Source organism: Bombina bombina, chromosome 3 (genome assembly GCF_027579735.1).
Source record: "Bombina bombina isolate aBomBom1 chromosome 3, aBomBom1.pri, whole genome shotgun sequence".
Classification (NCBI taxonomy): Eukaryota; Metazoa; Chordata; class Amphibia; order Anura; family Bombinatoridae; genus Bombina; species Bombina bombina.
In genome coordinates this window covers 275,518,535-275,543,144 of record NC_069501.1, presented here as the reverse complement: position 1 = coordinate 275,543,144, position 24,610 = coordinate 275,518,535, and the positions used below count along the sequence as shown (strand labels likewise).

The 24,610-nt window shown below is 41.7% G+C and overlaps 1 protein-coding gene across 2 annotated transcripts in view; it reads right to left on the bottom strand.

The window, feature by feature from the left end:
• RABGEF1 (RAB guanine nucleotide exchange factor 1) overlaps nucleotides 1–24,610 on the bottom strand; it is a 199,000-nt gene that overhangs the window by 9,101 nt on the left and 165,289 nt on the right. For both annotated transcript variants that reach the window (XM_053706299.1, XM_053706298.1), the window contains exon 9: nucleotides 6,836–7,092. In XM_053706299.1, coding sequence (XP_053562274.1) covers nucleotides 6,836–7,092 — 257 coding nt within the window. The remainder of the gene's footprint in view (nucleotides 1–6,835; nucleotides 7,093–24,610) is intronic.

Here is a 24,610-nt window from a genome sequence, read left to right as displayed (position 1 = left end):
CATAATACAAGTGTGGTGCGCAGCTGCATTTAGCGGCCTTCTAATTACCAAAAAGCTATGCAAAAGCTATATATGTCTGCTATTTCTGAACAAAGGGGATCCCAGAGAAGCATTTACAACCATTTGTGCCATAATTGCACAAGCTGTTTGTAAATAATTTCAGTGAGAAACCTAAAGTTTGTGAAAAAGTTTGTGATTTTTTTTATTTGATCGCATTTGGCGGTGAAATGGTGGCATGCAATATACCAAAATGGGCCTAGATCAATACTTTGGGTTGTCTACTAAAAAAAAATATATACATGTAAAGGGATATTCAGGTATTCCTGACAGATATCAGTGTTACAATGTAACTATCGCTAATTTTGAGGGAAAAAAATGGTTTGGAAATAGCAAAGTGCTACTTGTATTTATTGCCCTATAACTTACAAAAAAAGCAAAGAACGTGTAAAGATTGGCTATTTCTAAACTCAATACAAAATTTAGAAACTATTTAGCATGGTTGTTTTTTGGTGGTTGTAGATGTGCAACAGATTTTGTAAGTCAAAGTTAGAAAAAGTGTATTTTTTCCATTTTTTCCTCATATTTTATAAAATGTTTTATAGTAAATTATAAGATATGATGAAAATAACAGAATTTATGTTTACTGATAAATTACTTTCTCCAACGGTGTGTCCGGTCCACGGCGTCATCCTTACTTGTGGGATATTCTCTTCCCCAACAGGAAATGGCAAAGAGCCCAGCAAAGCTGGTCACCATGATCCCTCTAGGCTCCGCCTACCCCAGTCATTCGACCGACGTTAAGGAGGAATATTTGCATAGGAGAAACCATATGGTACCGTGGTGACTGTAGTTAAAGAAAATAAATTATCAGACCTGATTAAAAAACCAGGGCGGGCCGTGGACCGGACACACCGTTGGAGAAAGTAATTTATCAGGTAAACATAAATTCTGTTTTCTCCAACATAGGTGTGTCCGGTCCACGGCGTCATCCTTACTTGTGGGAACCAATACCAAGCTTTAGGACACGGATGAAGGGAGGGAGCAAATCAGGTCACCTAAATGGAAGGCACCACGGCTTGCAAAACCTTTCTCCCAAAATAGCCTCAGAAGAAGCAAAAGTATCAAACTTGTAAAAATTTGGTAAAAGTGTGCAGTGAAGACCAAGTCGCTGCCCTACATATCTGATCAACAGAAGCCTCGTTCTTGAAGGCCCCATGTGGAAGCCACAGCCCTAGTGGAATGAGCTGTGATTCTTTCGGGAGGCTGCCGTCCGGCAGGTCTCGTAAGCCAATCTGATGATGCTTTTAATCCAAAAAGAGAGAGAGGTAGAAGTTGCTTTTTGACCTCTCCTTTTACCGGAATAAACAACAAACAAGGAAGAAGTTTTGTCTAAAATCCTTTGTAGCGTCTAAATAGAATTTTAGAGCGCGAACAACATCCAAATTGTGCAACAAACGTTCCTTCTTTGAAACTGGTTTTCGGACACAGAGAAGGTACGATAATCTCCTGGTTAATGTTTTTGTTAGAACAACTTTTGGAAGAAAACCAGGTTTAGTACGTAAAACCACCTTATCTGCATGGAACACCAGATAAGGAGGAGAACACTGCAGAGCAGATAATTCTGAAACTCTTCTGGCAGAAGAAATTGCAACTAAAAACAAAACTTTCCAAGATAATAACTTAATATCAACGGAATGCAAGGGTTCAAACGGAACCCCCTGAAGAACTGAAAGAACTAATTGAGACTCCAAGGAGGAGTCAAAGGTTTGTAAACAGGCTTAATTCTAACCAGAGCCTGAACAAAGGCTTGAACATCTGGCACAGCAGCCAGTTTTTTGTGAAGTAACACCGACAAGGCAGAAATCTGTCCCTTCAGGGAACTTGCAGATAATCCTTTTTCCAATCCTTCTTGAAGGAAGGATAGAATCCTAGGAATCTTAACCTTGTCCCAAGGGAATCCTTTAGATTCACACCAACAGATATATTTTTTCCAAATTTTGTGGTAAATCTTTCTAGTTACAGGCTTTCTGGCCTGAACAAGAGTATCGATAACAGAATCTGAGAATCCTCGCTTCGATAAAATCAAGCGTTCAATCTCCAAGCAGTCAGCTGGAGTGAAACCAGATTCGGATGTTCGAACGGACCCTGAACAAGAAGGTCTCGTCTCAAAGGTAGCTTCCAAGGTGGAGCCGATGACATATTCACCAGATCTGCATACCAAGTCCTGCCGTGGCCACGCAGGAGCTATCAAGATCACCGACGCCCTCTCCTGATTGATCCTGGCTACCAGCCTGGGGATGAGAGGGAAACGGCGGGAACACATAAGCTAGTTTGAAGGTCCAAGGTGCTACTAGTGCATCCACTAGAGCCGCCTTGGGATCCCTGGATCTGGACCCGTAGCAAGGAACTTTGAAGTTCTGACGAGAGGCCATTCAGATCCATGTCCTGGGAATGCCCCACAGCTGAGTGACTTGGGCAAAGATTTCCGGATGGAGTTCCCACTCCCCCGGATGCAATGTCTGACGACTCAGAAAATCCGCTTCCCAATTTTCCACTCCTGGGATGTGGATAGCAGACAGGTGCAGGAGTGAGACTCCGCCCATAGAATGATTTTGGTCACTTCTTCCATCGCTAGGGAACTCCTTGTTCCCCCCTGATGGTTGATGTACGCAACAGTTGTCATGTTGTCTGATTGAAACCGTATGAACTTGGCCCTCGCTAGCTGAGGCCAAGCCTTGAGAGCATTGAATAACGCTCTCAGTTCCAGAATATTTATCGGTAGAAGAGATTCTTCCCGAGACCAAAGACCCTGAGCTTCTCAGGGATCCCCAGACCGCGCCCCAGCCCATCAGACTGGCGTCGGTCGTGACAATGACCCACTCTGGTCTGCGGAATGTCATCCCTTGTGACAGGTTGTCCAGGGACAGCCACCAACGGAGGGAGTCTCTGGTCCTCTGATTTACTTGTATCTTCGGAGACAAGTCTGTATAGTCCCCATTCCACTGACTGAGCATGCACAGTTGTAATGGTCTTAGATGAATGCGCGCAAAGGAACTATGTCCATTGCCGCTACCATCAACCCGATCACTTCCATGCACTGAGCTATGGAAGGAAGAGGAACGGAATGAAGTATCCGACAAGAGTCTAGAAGTTTTGTTTTTCTGGCCTCTGTTAGAAAAATCCTCATTTCTAAGGAGTCTATTATTGTTCCCAAGAAGGGAACCCTTGTTGACGGGGATAGAGAACTCTTTTTCCACGTTCACTTTCCATCCGTGAGATCTGAGAAAGGCCAGGACGATGTCCGGTGTGAGCCTTTGCTTGAGGAAGGGACGACGCTTGAATCAGAATGTCGTCCAAGTAAGGTACTACAGCAATGCCCCTTGGTCTTAGCACAGCTAGAAGGGACCCTAGTACCTTTGTGAAAATCCTTGGAGCAGTGGCTAATCCGAAAGGAAGCGCCACGAACTGGTAATGCTTGTCCAGGAATGCGAACCTTAGGAACCGATGATGTTCCTTGTGGATAGGAAGATTGTAGATACGCATCCTTTAAATCCACCGTGGTCATGAATTGACCTTCCTGGATGGAAGGAAGAATAGTTCGAATGGTTTCCATCTTGAACGATGGAACCTTGAGAAACTTGTTTAAGATCTTGAGATCTAAGATTGGTCTGAACGTCTCCCTCTTTTTGGGAACTATGAACAGATTGGAGTAGAACCCCATCCCTTGTTCTCTTAATGGAACAGGATGAATCACTCCCATTTTTAACAGGTCTTCTACACAATGTAAGAATGCCTGTCTTTTTATGTGGTCTGAAGACAACTGAGACCTGTGGAACCTCCCCCCTTGGGGAAGTCCCTTGAATTCCAGAAGATAACCTTGGGAGACTATTTCTAGCGCCCAAGGATCCAGAACATCTCTTGCCCAAGCCTGAGCGAAGAGAGAGAGTCTGCCCCCCACCAGATCCGGTCCCGGATCGGGGGCCAACATTTCATGCAGTCTTGGTAGCAGTGGCAGGTTTCTTGGCCTGCTTTCCCTTGTTCCAGCCTTGCATTGGTCTCCAAGCTGGCTTGGCTTGAGAAGTATTACCCTCTTGCTTAGAGGACGTAGCACCTTGGGCTGGTCCGTTTCTACGAAAGGGACGAAAATTAGGTTTATTTTTTGCCTTAAAAGGCCGATCCTGAGGAAGGGCGTGGCCCTTACCCCCAGTGATATCAGAGATAATCTCTTTCAAGTCAGGGCCAAACAGCGTTTTCCCCTTGAAAGGAATGTTAAGTAGCTTGTTCTTGGAAGACGCATCAGCCGACCAAGATTTCAACCAAAGCGCTCTGCGCGCCACAATAGCAAACCCAGAATTCTTAGCCGTTAACCTAGCCAATTGCAAAGTGGCGTCTAGGGTGAAAGAATTAGCCAATTTGAGTAGCATTGATTCTGTCCATAATCTCCTCATAAGGAGGAGAATCACTATCGACCCGGCCTTTATCAGCTCATCGAACCAGAAGCATGCGGCTGTAGCGACAGGGACAATGCATGAAATTGGTTGTAGAAGGTAACCCTGCTGAACAAACATCTTTTTAAGCAAACCTTCTAATTTTTTATCCATAGGATCTTTGAAAGCACAACTATCCTCTATGGGTATAGTGGTGCGTTTGTTTAAAGTGGAAACCGCTCCCTCGACCTTGGGGACTGTCTGCCATAAGTCCTTTCTGGGGTCGACCATAGGAAACAATTTTTTAAATATGGGGGGAGGGACGAAAGGAATACCGGGCCTTTCCCTTCTTTATTAACAATGTCCGCCACCCGCTTGGGTATAGGAAAAGCTTTCTGGGAGCCCCGGCACCTCTAGGAACTTGTCCATTTTACATAGTTTCTCTGGGATGACCAACTTGTCACAATCATCCAGAGTGGATAATACCTCCTTAAGCAGAATGCGGAGATGTTCCAACTTAAATTTAAATGCAATCACATCAGGTTCAGCCCTGTTGAGAAATGTTCCCTGAATCAGTAATTTCTCCCTCAGACAAAACCTCCCTGGCCCCATCAGGACTGGGTTAGGGGCCCTTCAGAAATATTAATATCAGCGTCGTCATGCTCTTCAGTATCTAAAACAGAGCAGCCGCGCTTACGCTGACAAGAGTTCATTTTGGCTAAAATGTTTTTGACAGAAATTATCCATTACAGCCGTTAATTGTTGCATAGTAAGGAGTATAGGCGCGCTAGATTGTACTAGGGGCCTCCTGAGAGGGGCAAGACTCGTGTAGACGAAGGAGGGAATGATGCAGTACCATGCTTACTCCCCTCACTTGAGGAATCATCTTGGGCATCATTGTCATTATCACATAAATCACATTTATTTAAATGAATAGGAATTCTGGCTTCCCCACATTCAGAACACAGTCTATCTGGTAGTTCAGACATGTTAAACAGGCTAAACTTGATAACAAAGTACAAAAACGTTTTAAAATAAAACCGTTACTGTCACTTTAAATTTTAAACTGAACACACTTTATTACTGCAATTGCGAAAAAAACATAAAGGAATTGTTCAAAATTCACCAAATTTTCACCACAGTGTCTTAAAGCCTTAAAAGTATTGCACACCAAATTTGGAAGCTTTAACCCTTAAAATAACGGAACCGGAGCCGTTTTAAACTTTAACCCCTTTACAGTCCCTGGTATCTGCTTTGCTGAGACCCAACCAAGCCCAAAGGGGAATACGATACCAAATGACGCCTTCAGAAAGTCTTTTCTAAGTATCAGAGCTCCTCTCACATGCGACTGCATGCCATGCCTCTCAAAAACAAGTGCGCCACACCGGCGCGAAAATGAGGCTCTGCTTATGCTTTGGGAAAGCCCCTAAGGAATAAGGTGTCTAATACAGTGCCTGCCGATATTATTATATCAAAATACCCAGATAAAATGATTCCTCAAGGCTAAATATGTGTTAATAATGAATCGATTTAGCCCAGAAAAAGTCTACAGTCTTAATAAGCCCTTGTGAAGCCCTTATTTACAATCGTAATAAACATGGCTTACCCATCCCATAGGGAAAATGACAGCTTCCAGCATTACATCGTCTTGTTAGAATGTGTCATACCTCAAGCAGCAAGAGACTGCACACTGTTCCCCCAACTGAAGTTAATTGCTCTCAACAGTCCTGTGTGGAACAGCCATGGATTTTAGTTACGGTTGCTAAAATCATTTTCCTCATACAAACAGAAATCTTCATCTCTTTTCTGTTTCTGAGTAAATAGTACATACCAGCACTATTTCAAAATAACAAACTCTTGATTGAATAATAAAAACTACAGTTAAACACTAAAAAACTCTAAGCCATCTCCGTGGAGATGTTGCCTGTACAACGGCAAAGAGAATGACTGGGGTAGGCGGAGCCTAGGAGGGATCATGTGACCAGCTTTGCTGGGCTCTTTGCCATTTCCTGTTGGGGAAGAGAATATCCCACAAGTAAGGATGACGCCGTGGACCGGACACACCTATGTTGGAGAAAATGGTATATTTATATAATATGTGTGAGTACAGTAAATGAGTAAGAGGAAAATTACAGCTAAACACAAACACCACAGAAATGTAAAAATAGCCCTGTTTCTTAAGGGTAAGGAATTGAAAAATGGCCTTGTCCTTAAGGGGTTAAGTATGGCTTTATTTGGTCCTCAAATATGCAAAGAGAATAGAATTGTATAATTTCTCAAGTTTTTTTTTTAATCTAAAACTGCACTGATCAGGAAACTTAAAATATATTATCTTAGTATGTAGGTACACTCTAATTGTGTTAAAAGACAATGCTCTACCATTTTCACACTATTATTTCTGAACTCACCAGATTAGTGAAATAGTAACCATCCTCTCCAGTCATCAGCCTGCTGGGGTTACAAAATCTAGTGATATACTGAATATTGGACTGCAAACGTGGTGGATTTGCCTTCAGAACAATATAGATGAGAGTGGGCAAGAAGTCATCGGCTGATGCTGGCTCATTTTTTGTGATCCTTATGGCATTAAAGATTTGTTTGCTGCACCGTGTAATGCAGGCAAGCTTGTCACGGGGAATCCGTTTGGAATCCATCTCAATGATATCTAATAAAAGAAAAGTAGATATTGGAAAGGTTGTAAAGCTAGCTGATGACTTTTTCCTTTTACAAAAGAAAAACACAGCAAATGTGCTTTTAATAAATGAGTCTGTAGCAGAGATTCCAAACACCTTCTAGACAAAATCATAAAAAACAGAATTTATGTTTACCTGATAAATTACTTTCTCCAACGGTGTGTCCGGTCCACGGCGTCATCCTTACTTGTGGGATATTCTCTTCCCCAACAGGAAATGGCAAAGAGCCCAGCAAAGCTGGTCACATGATCCCTCCTAGGCTCCGCCTACCCCAGTCATTCGACCGACGTTAAGGAGGAATATTTGCATAGGAGAAACCATATGGTACCGTGGTGACTGTAGTTAAAGAAAATAAATTATCAGACCTGATTAAAAAAAACCAGGGCGGGCCGTGGACCGGACACACCGTTGGAGAAAGTAATTTATCAGGTAAACATAAATTCTGTTTTCTCCAACATAGGTTGTGTCCGGTCCACGGCGTCATCCTTACTTGTGGGAACCAATACCAAAGCTTTAGGACACGGATGAAGGGAGGGAGCAAATCAGGTCACCTAAATGGAAGGCACCACGGCTTGCAAAACCTTTCTCCCAAAAATAGCCTCAGAAGAAGCAAAAGTATCAAACTTGTAAAATTTGGTAAAAGTGTGCAGTGAAGACCAAGTCGCTGCCCTACATATCTGATCAACAGAAGCCTCGTTCTTGAAGGCCCATGTGGAAGCCACAGCCCTAGTGGAATGAGCTGTGATTCTTTCGGGAGGCTGCCGTCCGGCAGTCTCGTAAGCCAATCTGATGATGCTTTTAATCCAAAAAGAGAGAGAGGTAGAAGTTGCTTTTTGACCTCTCCTTTTACCGGAATAAACAACAAACAAGGAAGATGTTTGTCTAAAATCCTTGGTAGCATCTAAATAGAATTTTAGAGCGCGAACAACATCCAAATTGTGCAACAAACGTTCCTTCTTTGAAACTGGTTTCGGACACAGAGAAGGTACGATAATCTCCTGGTTAATGTTTTTGTTAGAAACAACTTTTGGAAGAAAACCAGGTTAGTACGTAAAACCACCTTATCTGCATGGAACACCAGATAAGGAGGAGAACACTGCAGAGCAGATAATTCTGAAACTCTTCTGGCAGAAGAAATTGCAACTAAAAACAAAACTTTCCAAGATAATAATTTAATATCAATGGAATGCAAGGGTTCAAAACGGAACCCCCTGAAGAACTGAAAGAACTAAATTGAGACTCCAAGGAGGAGTCAAAGGTTTGTAAACAGGCTTGATTCTAACCAGAGCCTGAACAAAGGCTTGAACATCTGGCACAGCTGCCAGCTTTTTGTGAAGTAACACCGACAAGGCAGAAATCTGTCCCTTCAGGGAACTTGCAGATAATCCTTTTTCCAATCCTTCTTGAAGGAAGGATAGAATCCTAGGAATCTTAACCTTGTCCCAAGGGAATCCTTTAGATTCACACCAACAGAGATATTTTTTCCAAATTTTGTGGTAAATCTTTCTAGTTACGGGCTTTCTGGCCTGAACAAGAGTATCGATAACAGAATCTGAGAATCCTCGCTTCGATAAAATCAAGCGTTCAATCTCCAAGCAGTCAGCTGGAGTGAAACCAGATTCGGATGTTCGAACGGACCCCTGAACAAGAAGGTCTCGTCTCAAAGGTAGCTTCCAAGGTGGAGCCGATGACATATTCACCAGATCTGCATACCAAGTCCTGCGTGGCCACGCAGGAGCTATCAAGATCACCGACGCCCTCTCCTGATTGATCTGGCTACCAGCCTGGGATGAGAGGAAATGGCGGGAACACATAAGCTAGTTTGAAGGTCCAAGGTGCTACTAGTGCATCCACTAGAGCCGCCTTGGGATCCCTGGATCTGGACCCGTAGCAAGGAACTTTGAAGTTCTGACGAGAGGCCATCAGATCCATGTCTGGAATGCCCCACAGCTGAGTAACTTGGGCAAAGATTTCCGGATGGAGTTCCCACTCCCCCGGATGCAATGTCTGACGACTCAGAAAATCCGCTTCCCAATTTTCCACTCCTGGGATGTGGATAGCAGACAGGTGGCAGGAGTGAGACTCCGCCCATAGAATGATTTTGGTCACTTCTTCCATCGCTAGGGAACTCCTTGTTCCCCCCTGATGGTTGATGTACGCAACAGTTGTCATGTTGTCTGATTGAAACCGTATGAACTTGGTCCTCGCTAGCTGAGGCCAAGCCTTGAGAGCATTGAATATCGCTCTCAGTTCCAAAATATTTATCGGTAGAAGAGATTCTTCCCGAGACCAAAGACCCTGAGCTTTCAGGGATCCCCAGACCGCGCCCCAGCCCATCAGACTGGCGTCGGTCGTGACAATGTCCCACTCCGGTCTGCGGAATGTCATCCCTCGTGACAGGTTGTCCAGGGACAGCCACCAACGGAGTGAGTCTCTGGTCCTCTGATTTACTTGTATCTTCGGAGACAAGTCTGTATAGTCCCCATTCCACTGACTGAGCATGCACAGTTGTAATGGTCTTAGATGAATGCGCGCAAAAGGAACTATGTCCATTGCCGCTACCATCAACCCGATCACTTCCATGCACTGAGCTATGGAAGGAAGAGGAACGGAATGAAGTATCCGACAAGAGTCTAGAAGTTTTTGTTTTTCTGGCCTCTGTTAGAAAAATCCTCATTTCTAAGGAGTCTATAATTGTTCCCAAGAAGGGAACCCTTGTTGACGGGGATAGAGAACTCTTTTCCACGTTCACTTTCCATCCGTGAGATCTGAGAAAGGCCAGGACGATGTCCGTGTGAGCCTTTGCTTGAGGAAGGGACGACGCTTGAATCAGAATGTCGTCCAAGTAAGGTACTACCGCAACGCCCCTTGGTCTTAGCACAGCTAGAAGGGAGCCTAGTACCTTTGTGAAAATCCTTGGAGCAGTGGCTAATCCGAAAGGAAGCGCCACGAACTGGTAATGTTTGTCCAGGAATGCGAACCTTAGGAACCGATGATGTTCCTTGTGGATAGGAATATGTAGATACGCATCCTTTAAATCCACCGTGGTCATGAATTGACCTTCCTGGATGGAAGGAAGAATAGTTCGAATGGTTTCCATCTTGAACGATGGAACCTTGAGAAACTTGTTTAAGATCTTTAGATCTAAGATTGGTCTGAACGTTCCCTCTTTTTTGGGAACTATGAACAGATTGGAGTAGAACCCCATCCCTTGTTCTCGTAATGGAACAGGATGAATCACTCCCATTTTTAACAGGTCTTCTACACAATGTAAGAACGCCTGTCTTTTTATGTGGTCTGAAGACAACTGAGACCTGTGGAACCTCCCCCTTGGGGGAAGTCCCTTGAATTCCAGAAGATAACCTTGGGAGACTATTTCTAGCGCCCAGGGATCCAGAACATCTCTTGCCCAAGCCTGAGCGAAGAGAGAGAGTCTGCCCCCCACCAGATCCGGTCCCGGATCGGGGGCCAACATTTCATGCTGTCTTGGTAGCAGTGGCAGGTTTCTTGGCCTGCTTTCCCTTGTTCCAGCCTTGCATTGGTCTCCAAGCAGGCTTGGCTTGAGAAGTATTACCCTCTTGCTTAGAGGACGTAGCACTTTGGGCTGGTCCGTTTTTACGAAAGGGACGAGAATTAGGTCTATTTTTTGCCTTGAAAGGCCGATCCTGAGGAAGGGCGTGGCCCTTACCCCCAGTGATATCAGAGATAATCTCTTTCAAGTCAGGGCCAAACAGCGTTTTCCCCCTTGAAAGGAATGTTTAGTAGCTTGTTCTTGGAAGACGCATCAGCCGACCAAGATTTCAACCAAAGCGCTCTGCGCGCCACAATAGCAAACCCAGAATTCTTAGCCGCTAACCTAGCCAATTGCAAAGTGGCGTCTAGGGTGAAAGAATTAGCCAATTTGAGAGCATTGATTCTGTCCATAATCTCCTCATAAGGAGGAGAATCGCTATCGAGCGCCTTTATCAGCTCATCGAACCAGAAACATGCGGCTGTAGCGACAGGGACAATACATGAAATTGGTTGTAGAAGGTAACCCTGCTGAACAAACATCTTTTTAAGCAAACCTTCTAATTTTTTATCCATAGGATCTTTGAAAGCACAACTATCCTCTATGGGTATAGTGGTGCGTTTGTTTAAAGTGGAAACCGCTCCCTCGACCTTGGGGACTGTCTGCCATAAGTCCTTTCTGGGGTCGACCATAGGAAACAATTTTTTAAATATGGGGGGAGGGACGAAAGGAATACCGGGCCTTTCCCATTCTTTATTAACAATGTCCGCCACCCGCTTGGGTATAGGAAAAGCTTCTGGGAGCCCCGGCACCTCTAGGAACTTGTCCATTTTACATAGTTTCTCTGGGATGACCAACTTTTCACAATCATCCAGAGTGGATAATACCTCCTTAAGCAGAATGCGGAGATGTTCCAACTTAAATTTAAATGCAATCACATCAGGTTCAGCCTGTTGAGAAATGTTCCCTGAATCAGTAATTTCTCCCTCAGACAAAACCTCCCTGGCCCCATCAGACTGGGTTAGGGGCCCTTCAGAGATATTAATATCAGCGTCGTCATGCTCTGCAGTATCTAAAACAGAGCAGCCACGCTTACGCTGACAAGGGTTCATTTTGGCTAAAATGTTTTTGACAGAATTATCCATTACAGCCGTTAATTGTTGCATAGTAAGGAGTATTGGCGCGCTAGATGTACTAGGGGCCTCCTGAGTGGGCAAGACTCGTGTAGACGAAGGAGGGAATGATGCAGTACCATGCTTACTCCCCTCACTTGAGGAATCATCTTGGGCATCATTGTCATTATCACATAAATCACATTTATTTAAATGAATAGGAATTCTGGCTTCCCCACATTCAGAACACAGTCTATCTGGTAGTTCAGACATGTTAAACAGGCATAAACTTGATAACAAAGTACAAAAAACGTTTTAAAATAAAACCGTTACTGTCACTTTAAATTTTAAACTGAACACACTTTATTACTGCAATTGCGAAAAAACATGAAGGAATTGTTCAAAATTCACCAAATTTTCACCACAGTGTCTTAAAGCCTTAAAAGTATTGCACACCAAATTTGGAAGCTTTAACCCTTAAAATAACGGAACCGGAGCCGTTTTAAACTTTAACCCCTTTACAGTCCCTGGTATCTGCTTTGCTGAGACCCAACCAAGCCCAAAGGGGAATACGATACCAAATGACGCCTTCAGAAAGTCTTTTCTAAGTATCAGAGCTCCTCTCACATGCGACTGCATGCCATGCCTCTCAAAAACAAGTGCGCCACACCGGCGCGAAAATGAGGCTCTGCTTAAGCTTTGGGAAAGCCCCTAAGGAATAAGGTGTCTAATACAGTGCCTGCCGATATTATTATATCAAAATACCCAGATAAAATGATTCCTCAAGGCTAAATATGTGTTAATAATGAATCGATTTAGCCCAGAAAAAGTCTACAGTCTTAATAAGCCCTTGTCAAGCCCTTATTTACGATCGTAATAAACATGGCTTACCGGATCCCATAGGGAAAATGACAGCTTCCAGCATTACATCGTCTTGTTAGAATGTGTCATACCTCAAGCAGCAAGAGACTGCACACTGTTCCCCCAACTGAAGTTAATTGCTCTCAACAGTCCTGTGTGGAACAGCCATGGATTTTAGTTACGGTTGCTAAAATCATTTTCCTCATACAAACAGAAATCTTCATCTCTTTTCTGTTTCTGAGTAAATAGTACATACCAGCACTATTTCAAAATAACAAACTCTTGATTGAATAATAAAAACTACAGTTAAACACTAAAAAACTCTAAGCCATCTCCGTGGAGATGTTGCCTGTACAACGGCAAAGAGAATGACTGGGGTAGGCGGAGCCTAGGAGGGATCATGTGACCAGCTTTGCTGGGCTCTTTGCCATTTCCTGTTGGGGAAGAGAATATCCCACAAGTAAGGATGACGCCGTGGACCGGACACACCTATGTTGGAGAAATTTGATATTTTTTTGTACGACATGAAGCTGGAGATAATTAATTACAATAAGATTTATATTAGGTCATACGTTGTAAAAAAAAGAATAGTAGGAAGACAATTTTGAGGGTTCTCCTAAGCAATCCAAGCATTATCAAGTGGAAAGGTTAGATTATTCTAAGTATTCATTACCTGATGCCAAAAAATCTGTCAAAAGTCAGACTTATAGGGTTGTCTTCATATGCCAAGTCCCAGCCAATATTAAAGGGCCCGCAAGAGAACAGCATATTACGTTACAGAGTGAGGAACATCTTTGAAGAAGGGGAGAGAAAGTGTGTATGTATATATATATATATATATATATATATATATATATATATATATATATATATATATACACATACATACATACATACATACATACATACATATACATACATACACACACACATAAATACACACATATATACATGTGCACACACACACATATACAGCACATATAAATAGAAAAATCTAGTCACCATATGCGGGTAAAGTTTCTTGTGGGTATGTTAAAAAAAAAAAAAAAAAAAAAAATTCTTAGCAAGGACATACATAAGAAGCAAACGGGTTACATAAGAAAAATTACCTAACATAATTAAGAAATATGCCTGTTGAATAATAACAAACATATAAAAGAACTGTCATCTTTTTTTGTCCCTAAGAACATCAATAGAGGTCACTCTTTGACCACTGCTATAAATATATTCTTTGTAACATAGGGATATTAGAGAGTGAGGGTTTCTCATGAACCCATTTCAGTGGTAAACATAATAATAAAATTAAAGTTTGCTCCCGGACCACACATCTAAAAATATTTAACTTTATAAACCATTTAACAAAACATCTAAGAAATCACTTTGCAAAAAGAAGGGGTTGGCCACATATGGAGATTGTAAATAATAATAGCATAAGTTATTTGCCATATAGCTAAAAGGCTATTAGATGCTAACTGGGCTAATATATAGTTAAACACAATAAGGGAATCTTTCAATACATTTTTTTTAAATAAATAAGAATATGCAAGATAATATCATTCAAATAATAACAAAAGTATGTGACAGTCTGGAAATTATAGTTCTGTAAAAGGTCTAGGAAAAATCATATAGTGGCTTATGCTCTGGATATTATGTGTATAACTGCCCACTGGCCATAAGACATGTTTCCTACCATATTAGAGAGAAGCAATCCACAATTAGGTCCTAAGTCTAACTAATTAAGCCTGAGTCTTAAAGGGATAGTTTACCCCCAAAACATCTCCCCTTTAATTTGTTTCAAATTATCAATTATTCCTGCTGGTGATTATTAATTACAAGTAGCTTGTTTACCATTATTTCAGCATTTGAAATGTGCCTGTGGTATCCCCACCTACACTGAAAGTTTTTATACATAAGTCCAGGCTATTGACAGGCTACGTAAACACAGCCAGCAGAAGAAATTACACTCCCAGTGGGGTGTAGAAAAGATAACTAATAAAATTATAATTTTCCATTGTTCTCTGTAAGAGTTATAAGAGAAGGGATCAAGTGTGTGTACACAAAGTGATAATATAATGATCTCATTTTACCTGCAAGCTCAACCTATTTCAATAGGCTGTGGTTTCAAAGCACAAACCCAGCAATTGAATATAAACAAATAAACCTGAAAATGCAATTTCTCATACACTCAAAACTCTGCAGCTGGTATAACAATTCATTGTAAATACATTAAAGGAATAGTAAAGTCCAAATTAAATTTTCATTATTCAGATAAAGCATGTAATTTTAATCAACTTTCTAATTTACTTTTATCATCAAATTTGCTTTGTTCTCTTGTTATTCTTAGTTGAAAGCTAAATCTAGGTAGGCTCATATGCTAATTTCTATGACCTTGAAGGCCACCTCTGCATTTGATAGTTTTTCACAGCTAGAGGGCGTTAGTTCATGTGTTTTATATAGATAACATTGTGCTCATGCACATGAAGTTATTTAAGAGTCAGCACTAATTGCCTGAATTGTAAGTCAGTCAAAAGATCTGAGATAAGCAGGCAGTCAGAAGAAGCTTAGATACAAGGTAAATACAGAGGTAAAAAGTATATTTCTATAACAGTGTTGGTTGTGCAAAACTGGGGAATGGCAAATAAAGGGATTATCTATCTTTTTAAACAATAACAATTTTGGTGTTTATTATCCCTTTAAGGGAAAAACTATTTTACATATACTGTCTTTTTAAGTCTATTTTAATAATTTTTGAGACTAAAATATCTGATTAACAATGTACTGTTAATAACATTACTAGGTTATCTTGTAGAAAATATCTATATTAAACCCAAATTAGGATAGAATCACTATATATTTATAAAGTGAACTGAAATCTAAGTTAACAAGACAGAACATCTGAAATTTAAATAAGCATAACGTATGCAATATTGAATCATTTATAGATTTGACCATTGACAAATGTAGAGAGCACATTTGAAATCTAAATAAATAAAACAAAAAAGTATGCAATATATAATTTAAAGATTAACCCCCACTGTCTGAATTCTGTATTATAGCACACAACTGAAACTAAGTGAAAGCATGAAAGCCTTCAAAGCATCAAGATTTTTGTGGCATGGAATTTTAAGCATGACTTGCGTATATAGAGATAGAGATTTTGATGGTCTACAAACAGCTCTCAAATTAGTCTGTTGGGGTTTCTGTGCTACTGCAGTGGAAGGAGACCAGAACGGTACAGTTTTCCCAATAAGGTTGACAATAAAATTCAGATCTTCAGTCAGCATATTCACGGTATCAGCCCAATCCATAAAATGAACTGCTGAGGCAGATGTTACAATGATTTCTTCCAATTTATTCAAATTGTTCATCTCTAGGTTAGAGGAAGCGGCCTTCCATACCATTCCTCTGTTGTGTGGGTGTACTGAGAAAACATTTAGATCTTGGACTGATGGCAACCGTTTATAAGTCATCCTCATTTTCGCAATAGTTACTATCTCAGTATTCATTGTAGTATTCAGAAGATCCGTAGCTTTAAAAAAACAAAAACACATTTGACTTAATTTGTTGTGTAGGGAGACTAAGAAAACATTTGGCTCACAGCTTGATGGCGGCATGTTAGATGAGTCCTTCTCTTTTTTTCCCCATGACTGAGGTTTCATTGTAGTAATTAGTAGATCTGGCACTGTAAAGAAAAGCATCTGACCTTGCTGTAAAGTCTCTGGTCTGTTTATGTAGGGTCTCTCCAGCACAGGACTTTTAGGTATACTAGGTGACATAAATATAGTAGTCTCCAAGGCTCCATCCACCATTATGGGTGTAGCAAACTTCTCATCAGGTTGTCTCAGAATGAAGTCAGGTAGTACTTTATCAAGTAATGTTAGCAAGAGACATTTTAATTTTAAATAATGAGCATCCAGACGCTAAAGCATTGCTTCGCCCTGCATAGTTGCCATTGTCAAAGGCATTGCTTAGCAGTTAGAAGATTTGTAGATAAATATAGTAATTAAAAAAGTTTATAAAAAAATATTTTGAGATATGCAGTCCAGGAGCAACAAGTATTCCGGAAAACGCTGTAGATCATTTGTTTTTATGGATTTTAGAGGAACCTCTTTCACCTCATCTTTTTCTTCTTCATTCTGCTGGCTTAGTTCTTCAGCCAATTCTTCTAATTCTCTATTGGAAAGCTGCTGTTTATGGTTATCCAATAGCTCTGTTACATCATCAGCTGTAATCTCACTCAACCCAGCTTCTTGTGCCAGCCTAAATATATCTTCAACAATGTTTTCCAATGGCTCTACTCTTGTGAAGTCGTGCATACATTTTGGTAAAAGTTTGCGTCACACTCCATTTAAAGAGTTGGCTGTGAATTTTCATCCCAAGCTGCATTATGTTATTAATGACCTTCAAAATGTTGAATGAACGTCAGTAATCTTTGATAGTTGCATCTGATCTCACCATTTCTGTGAAGGTTTGGTGGAGGTAATAAGCTTTGAAAGTTGCTCAAACTCCTTAGTCCATAAGTTGCAAAACTGATGTGGTGTTTGGTGTCATGTAAATAATACTGACATTAAGAGGAGTTCAAACTTCATCAAAGTTTGTCCAGGAGCATTATCTAAGAGAATTTTTGTACCAATACAAAAAGATTTCTTGTGTCACCCAAGCCCTCTTGTTGCACTTCCAGTAAATTGGCAACATAGCTTTGTTTAGGCCTTTGAGAGCACAAGGTATCTGGGAATGGTATACCAACATTAGTTTTAATTTTAAAGTTCTGGTGGCATTTTATCCTAGCAGAAGTGTTAGCCTATCTTTTGCAACCTTGAAACATGGTGCATACTGCTCTTCATGGGTAATGAAGCTTCTTGATGACAATATCTTTCAATAAAGGAACATTAAAATTAAATCAGGAGGATGAATTACCTTTCTGTACAATGGCTTGGAACTCTACAGGAAATGTTGCAGCACTCTCAGCATCTGCACTTACTTCCTCTCTAGTTCGTTTCAAACTTCTGCACTTGCTTCAACATTTAAAGGGACAGTCTAGTATAAATTAAACTTTCATTATTCAGATAGGATTTTAATTTTAATCAACTTTCCAATTTACTTTTATCATCAAATTTACTTTTTTTTCTTGGTATTCTTAGTTTAAACATAGGTAGGCTCATATGCTAATTTCTAAGCCTTTGAGGGCTGCCTCTTATCACAGGCTTTTTAAATCTCTTTTCAACACAAAGAGACAGAAAGTACACGTGGGCCATAGATAACACTGTCTAGGCACAGGCGGTTATTTAAGATTTAGCACAAAACAATGCTAAATTTAAGACAATAGATAATAAACAGTCACAGTCATGTGATCAGGGGGCTGGAAGAAGGTTCCTAGATACAAGGTAATCACAGAGGTAAAAAGAATATTAATATAACTGTGTTGGTTATGCAAAACTGGGGAATGGGTCATAAAGGGATTATCTATCTTTTAAAACAATAACAATTCTATGGTAGACTGTCCCTTTAAATCACATGAACCATCCCTTACTACCCAGAAACTTCTGCTTTTTTGCTACGATCTTCTAATTGACTTTGCCTTGTCAGTAATAACAGCTTGAGTCATTGGAATGTGTTTTTTTTTTTTTTTTAAAACGAACCCACAATGACAATAACTTTTCAATTTTTTAAAAGCTTACTTCTGCTGTCACATGCTTGTGTGGTAGTTTCATATTTCTAAACACATTAGCACCTGTCTCACCATCTTCCATTCTATGAATAACCCCTATTTCTTTTCTCTTATGTGAGAGATATGGGCTCCTTTTTAGAAACATTTTCACTTTCTGTTGATGTCACAGTGGTTTTCTTTTTAGGCATGGCAGCTGTACATAAACTGACACTATAACTGTTCCTGTGTGTGGTCTTTTACAAGATATGACGATTCCACGGATTTCATCCTTACTTGTGGGATTTATCCTCCTGCTAACAGGAAGTGGCAAAGAGCACCACAGCAGAGCTGTATATATAGCTCCTCCCTTCCCTCCACCCCAGTCATTCTCTTTGCCTGTGTTAGTAATAGGAAGAGGGCAGACCGGGTATACCATTCTCACCTTCTCCTAATTTTAAGAAAATGTATCCCATATCTGACACTGTTCGGGACTCTTGGCAGACAGTCCCTAAGGTATAGGGAGCTATATCTACCCTGGCTAAGCGTACAACTATTCCTATTGAGGACAACTGTGCTTTCAAAGACCCTATGGATAAGAAATTGGAGGGTCTTCTAAAAAAGTTATTTATTCATCAGGGTTTCCTTTTACAACCGACAGCCTGCATTATACCAGTTACCACTGCGGCGGCTTTTTGGTTTGATGCCTTAGAAGAGTCTCTTAAGACTGAGACTCCTTTAGAGGATATTGGCTCTCAAGCTGGCTAATTCTTTTATCACAGATGCCGCCTTTCAAATTGCTAAGTTGGCGGCTAAGAATGCCGGATTTGCCATTTTAGCGCGTAGAGCGTTATGGTTAAAATCTTGGTCTGCAGATGTGTCATCTAAGTCAAAGCTTTTGGCTATTCCTTTCAAGGGTAAGACCCTATTCGGGCCTGACCTGAAGGAAATCATTTCTGACATTACTGGAGGTAAAGGTCATCTCCTACCTCAGGATAAGACTGCTAAATTGAGGCGTAAACAGAATAATTTTCGTTCCTTTCGGAACTTTAAAGGAGTAGCCTCTTCTTCCTCCTCTTCCACGAAACAAGAAGGGAATTTTGCTCACGCCAAGTCCGTCTGGAGACCCAACCAGGCTTGGAACAAGGGTAAACAACCCAAGAAGCCCGCTGCTACTACCAAGACCGCATGAAGGGGCGGCCCCCGATCCGGGCCCGTATCTAGTAGGGGGCAGACTTTCTCTCTTTGCTCAGGCTTGGGCAAGAGATGTTCAGGACCCCTGGTCACTGGAAATAGTGACCCACAAGTATCAAATGGAAATCAAAAATTTTCTCCCAAGGGGGAGATTTCTTCTTTCACGATGGTCTGTAGACCAGATAAAAAGAGAGGCGTTCTTACGTTGTGTAAAAGACCTCTCTACTATGGGAGTAATTCGTGCCGTTCCAAGACTGGAACAGGGGCAGGGGTTTTACTCAAATCTTTTCGTGGTTCCCAAAAAAGAGGGAACGTTCAGACCCATTTTAGATCTCAAGAGTCTAAACAAGTTTCTCAGAGTCCCATCTTTCAAGATGGAGACGATTCAAACAATTTTACCAATGATCCAGGAGGGTCAATATATGACTACCGTGGACTTGAAGGATGCATACCTTCATATTCCTATCCACAAGGATCACCATCAGTACCTAAGGTTTGCCTTCTTGGACAAACATTTTCAGTTTGTGGCTCTCCCCTTCGGGTTGGCCACAGCACACAGGATCTCCACGAAGGTCCAAGGGGCCCTTCTGGCGGTTCTCAGACCGCGGGGCATTGCGATAGCGCCTTATCTGGACGATATTCTGATCCAGGCGTCGACTTATCATCTGAAAAAATCTCATACAGACACGGTGTTGTCCTTTCTGAGAACTCACGGTTGGAAGGTGAATCTAGAAAAAAGTTCACTAATTCCACAGATAAAGCTTCCCTGCTTGGGAACTCTGATAGATTCTATATCCATGAAGATTTTTCTGACGGAGGTCAGAAAGTCAAAGATTCTAAATACCTGCCGAGCCCTTCAGTCCATTCCTCGGCCATCAGTGGCTCAGTGCATAGAGGTAATTGGATTGATGGTGGCGGCAATGGACATTCTGTTTGCTCGATTTCATCTCAGACCACTGCAACTGTGCATGCTCGGACAATGGAATGGGGATTATGCAAATTTATCTCCTCAGATAAATCTGGACCAGGAGACCAGAGACTCTCTTCTTTGGTGGTTGTCGCCGGATCATCTGTCCCAAGGGACGGGTTTCCGCAGACCCTCGTGGGTGATAGTGACAACGGACGCCAGTCTACTAGGCTGGGGTGCAGTCTGGAATTCCCTGAAGGCTCAGGTGGAGTCTCTACTTCCAATCAATATTCTGGAATTGAGAGCAATATTAAATGCTCTTCAGGCGTGGCTTCAGTTGGCTTCGGCCAAATTCATCCGTTTTCAGCCGGACATCATCACGACTGTGGCTTACATCAAACATCAGGGAGGAACGAGGAGTTCCTTAGCGATGACAGAAGTATCCAAGATAATTTGATGGGCGGAAGCTCACTCTTGTTATCTGTCAGCAATCTACATCCCAGGAGTGGACAACTGGGAAGAGGACTTTTTAAGCCGACAGGAATTTCATCCGGGGGAGAGGGAACTCCATCAGGAGGTCTTTGCCTCCCTGATTCTCCAATGGGGCAGACCGGAATTGGATCTGATGGCGTCTCGACAGAAAGCCAAGCTCCCAAGATACGGATACAGGTCGAGGGATCCTCAGGCCGAACTGATAGATGCCTTGGCAGTGCCTTGGTCGTTCAACCTAGCTTATGTGTTTCCACCGTTTCCTCTCCTTCCCCGGGTGATTGTTCGGATCAAACAGGAGAGAGCTTCAGTAATTCTAATCGCGCCTGCGTGGCCAGGCAGGACTTGGTATGCAGATCTAGTGGACATGTCCTCTCTGCCTCCGTGGAAACTTCCATTTCGACAGGACCTTCTCATTCAAGTTCCTTTCCAACATCCAAATCTAATCTGCAGCTGACTGCTTGGAGATTGGACGCTTGATTTTATCTAAGCGGGGGTTCTCTGATTCGGTCATTGATACTCTGATTCAGGCACGTAAACCTGTTACTAGAAGGATTTACCATAAGATATGGCGTAAATATCTTTATTGGTGCGAATCCAAGAACTACTCATGGATTAGAGTTAGGATTCACAGAATTCTGTCTTTTCTCCAAGAAGGATTGGAGAAAGGGTTGTCAGCAAGTTCCTTAAAGGGACAAATCTCTGCTTTGTCAATTTTACTTCACAAACGTTTGGCAGATGTTCCAGACGTTCAGTGTTTTTGTCAGGCTTTGACCAGGATCAAGCCTGTGTTTAGACCAATTGCTCCACCCTGGAGTTTGAATTTAGTTCTGAATGTTCTTCAAGGGGTTCCGTTTGAACCCATGCATTCCATAGATATTAAGTTGTTATCTTGGAAAGTTTTGTTTTTGGTTGCTATTTCTTCTGCTCGTAGAGTTTCTGAGATTTCAGCGTTGCAATGTGACTCGCCTTATCTTATCTTTCATTCTGATAAGGTGGTTTTATGTACCAAACCTGGTTTCCTTCCTAAGGTTGTTTCTAATATGAATATTAATCAGGAAATTGTTGTTCCTTCATTATGTCCTAACCCTTCTTCTAAGAAGGAGGGTATGTTGCATAACTTGGACGTGGTCCGTGCCCTGAAGTTTTACTTGCAGGCGACTAAGGATTTCCGTCAATCATCTTCATTATTCATTGTTTTTTCTGGAAAGCGTAGGGGTCAAAAAGCTACGGCTACCTCTCTTTCCTTTTAGCTGAAGAGTATCATCCGTCTGGGGTATGAGACTGCTGGACAGCAGCCTCCTGAAAGAATTACGGCTCATTCCACTATGGCTGTGGCTTCCTCATGGGCATTTAAAAACGATGCTTCTGTTGAACAGATTTGCAAGGCTGCAACTTGGTCGTCTCTTCACACTTTTTCCAAATTTTCCAAATTTGATACTTTTGCTTCTTCAGAAGCTGTTTTTGGGAGAAAGGTTCTTCAAGCAGTGGTGCCTTCCGTTTAAGGTCCTGTCTTGTCCCTCCCTTTCATCCGTGTCCTATAGCTTTGGTATTGTATCCCACAAGTAAGGATGAAATCCGTGGACTCGTCATATCTTGTAAAAGAAAAGGAAATTTATGCTTACCTGATAAATTTATTTCTTTTACGATATGACGAGTCCACGCCCCCCCCCTGTCATTTCTAAGACAGGTATGTACTTATTTTTATAAACTTCAGTCACCTCTGCAACTTTGGCTTTTCCTTTCTCTTCCTAACTTAGGTCGAATGACTGGAGGTGGAGGGAAGGGAGGAGCTATATATACAGCTCTGCTGTGGTGCTCTTTGCCACTTCCTGTTAGCAGGAGGATAAATCCCACAAGTAAGGATGAAATCCGTGGACTCCTCATATCGTAAAAGAAATAAATTTATCAGGTAAGCATAAATTTCCTTTTTTCCAGTTTTATTTTAATTGCTTTACTTTTTTATTAAACATGGACACAAAACCTCCCATTTTTTCTTGACTTTTAGCTTCAATATAACAGTCCAGCATGACAAAATATTTTAACATGTTACAGTCCTTTCAGATGCATTGCAGTTTTTTGTTTGTTTGAACCACCGGGTACCTATCAAACGATCAAACATGCTTTGAAGATCCAATGTACTTGCAAAAAGGAAGGCACTCACCAGGCTTAACAAGGAAAACAGCTTTTTATTCCTTATAACATGTAACGTTTCAGCGTTTTACCTCCGTTTTCAAACAGACAACAAGAACTCTAACTATACACAGCCTTAAATACCCTCTTTACCTTAATCACCTACAGCACGTAGCACGCATCATCAGGCAGTGCCCGTATCTTAGCAACCAAATAAACAACCTCACATGACCATCCATACCTATACCAAATAACCAACAAGTTAAAAAACAATATTACTGTGAATAATGCTATAACTCTTATTGTAGCTTATTAAAGCACTAGTCCTAAAGCCCGTTCACACGGGCCATTTTTTGCAGTACAGTGGTCCCACCCCTTGCGTTCTCTCCCTCCCACTCTCTTTTGCTTTCTCTCTCTCCCCCCTCTCTTTTGCACTCTCTCTCCCCCTCTCTTTTGAGCTCCCTCTCTCCCCCCTCTCTTTTGAGCTCTCTCTCTCCCCCCCTCTTTTGCGCTCTCTCTCTCCCCCCCTCTTTTGAGCTCTCTCCCCCCCCTCTTTTGCGCTCTCTCTCTCTCCCTCTCTATCTCCCCTCTCTCTTTCTCTCTCTCCCCCTCTCTCTCTCCATCTCCTCTCTCTCTCTCTCCCCCCCCCTCTCTCTCCATCTCCTCTCTCTCCCCCCCTCTCTCTCCATCTCCTCTTTCTCTCTCTCCCCTCTCCCTCCCCCCCCCCTCTCTCTCTCTCCCCTCTCTCTCTCTCCCCTCTCTCTCTCTCCCCCCGCACGCTCGGCCACGCCCACTTCTTCTTGCGGCAGTCGGCAGATCAGGTAGGGAATCTAAGGCCAGGTGTGTTTGTCCTCGTGCTGTCTCTACTGCGCATGACAGCTTCGGACAAACACACTTGGCCTTTTATAGTATAGGATATTAAGCATTTTAGTATATATCAAAATTGAAGCATGTTTAAATGGACTTCAGCACAAATATCACTGCTACCTATAAACTCCTATATCTGTTAAGCAAATATATCAAAGAATAAATTGCTACATAGTAAAATCAGAAAAACAGATACATCCAGCATCATACATACTGCTAATCTCGGCTGTCCTATATCTAAGGATGACAAAAAAACAACTCAGTTATGTCAAACCTCGGTCCCACAGGCTTGCCTTATCAAAACAGACTGACAAATAACAAAACAACTAACCAAACAAGTAAAAAATAATAATAAGAGACAAATAAAGAAAAGAAATTAATAAAAACCAAACACGCAAACGAAAAACACGATCCAACAAAGGACACAAAGAACAAAGACAAAAAATAAAAATAAAAAATAACACAAAAGAGAGAGAAGATCACATAAAAACCACAAAAATATCACCAGACAATAAAACAAAAATACATAGTGCTGGGAATTAATGACTCATATAGAGGTTATAGGAAGCTGTGCCACTCTAATTTCGTGTTCAGTCCTTTAGGGATTATAGTATCCAACTCGAAGCTCCATCTTGTCTCTCTTTGGAGTAACAGCCTATTCCTATCGCCGCCTCTGCTCATCTCGGGTACATGATCTATAATCGTGTATCTTAGATCTGCCACACTGTGTCCTTGTTCTTGAAAGTGCCTAGCCACAGGTTGATTAGATTCT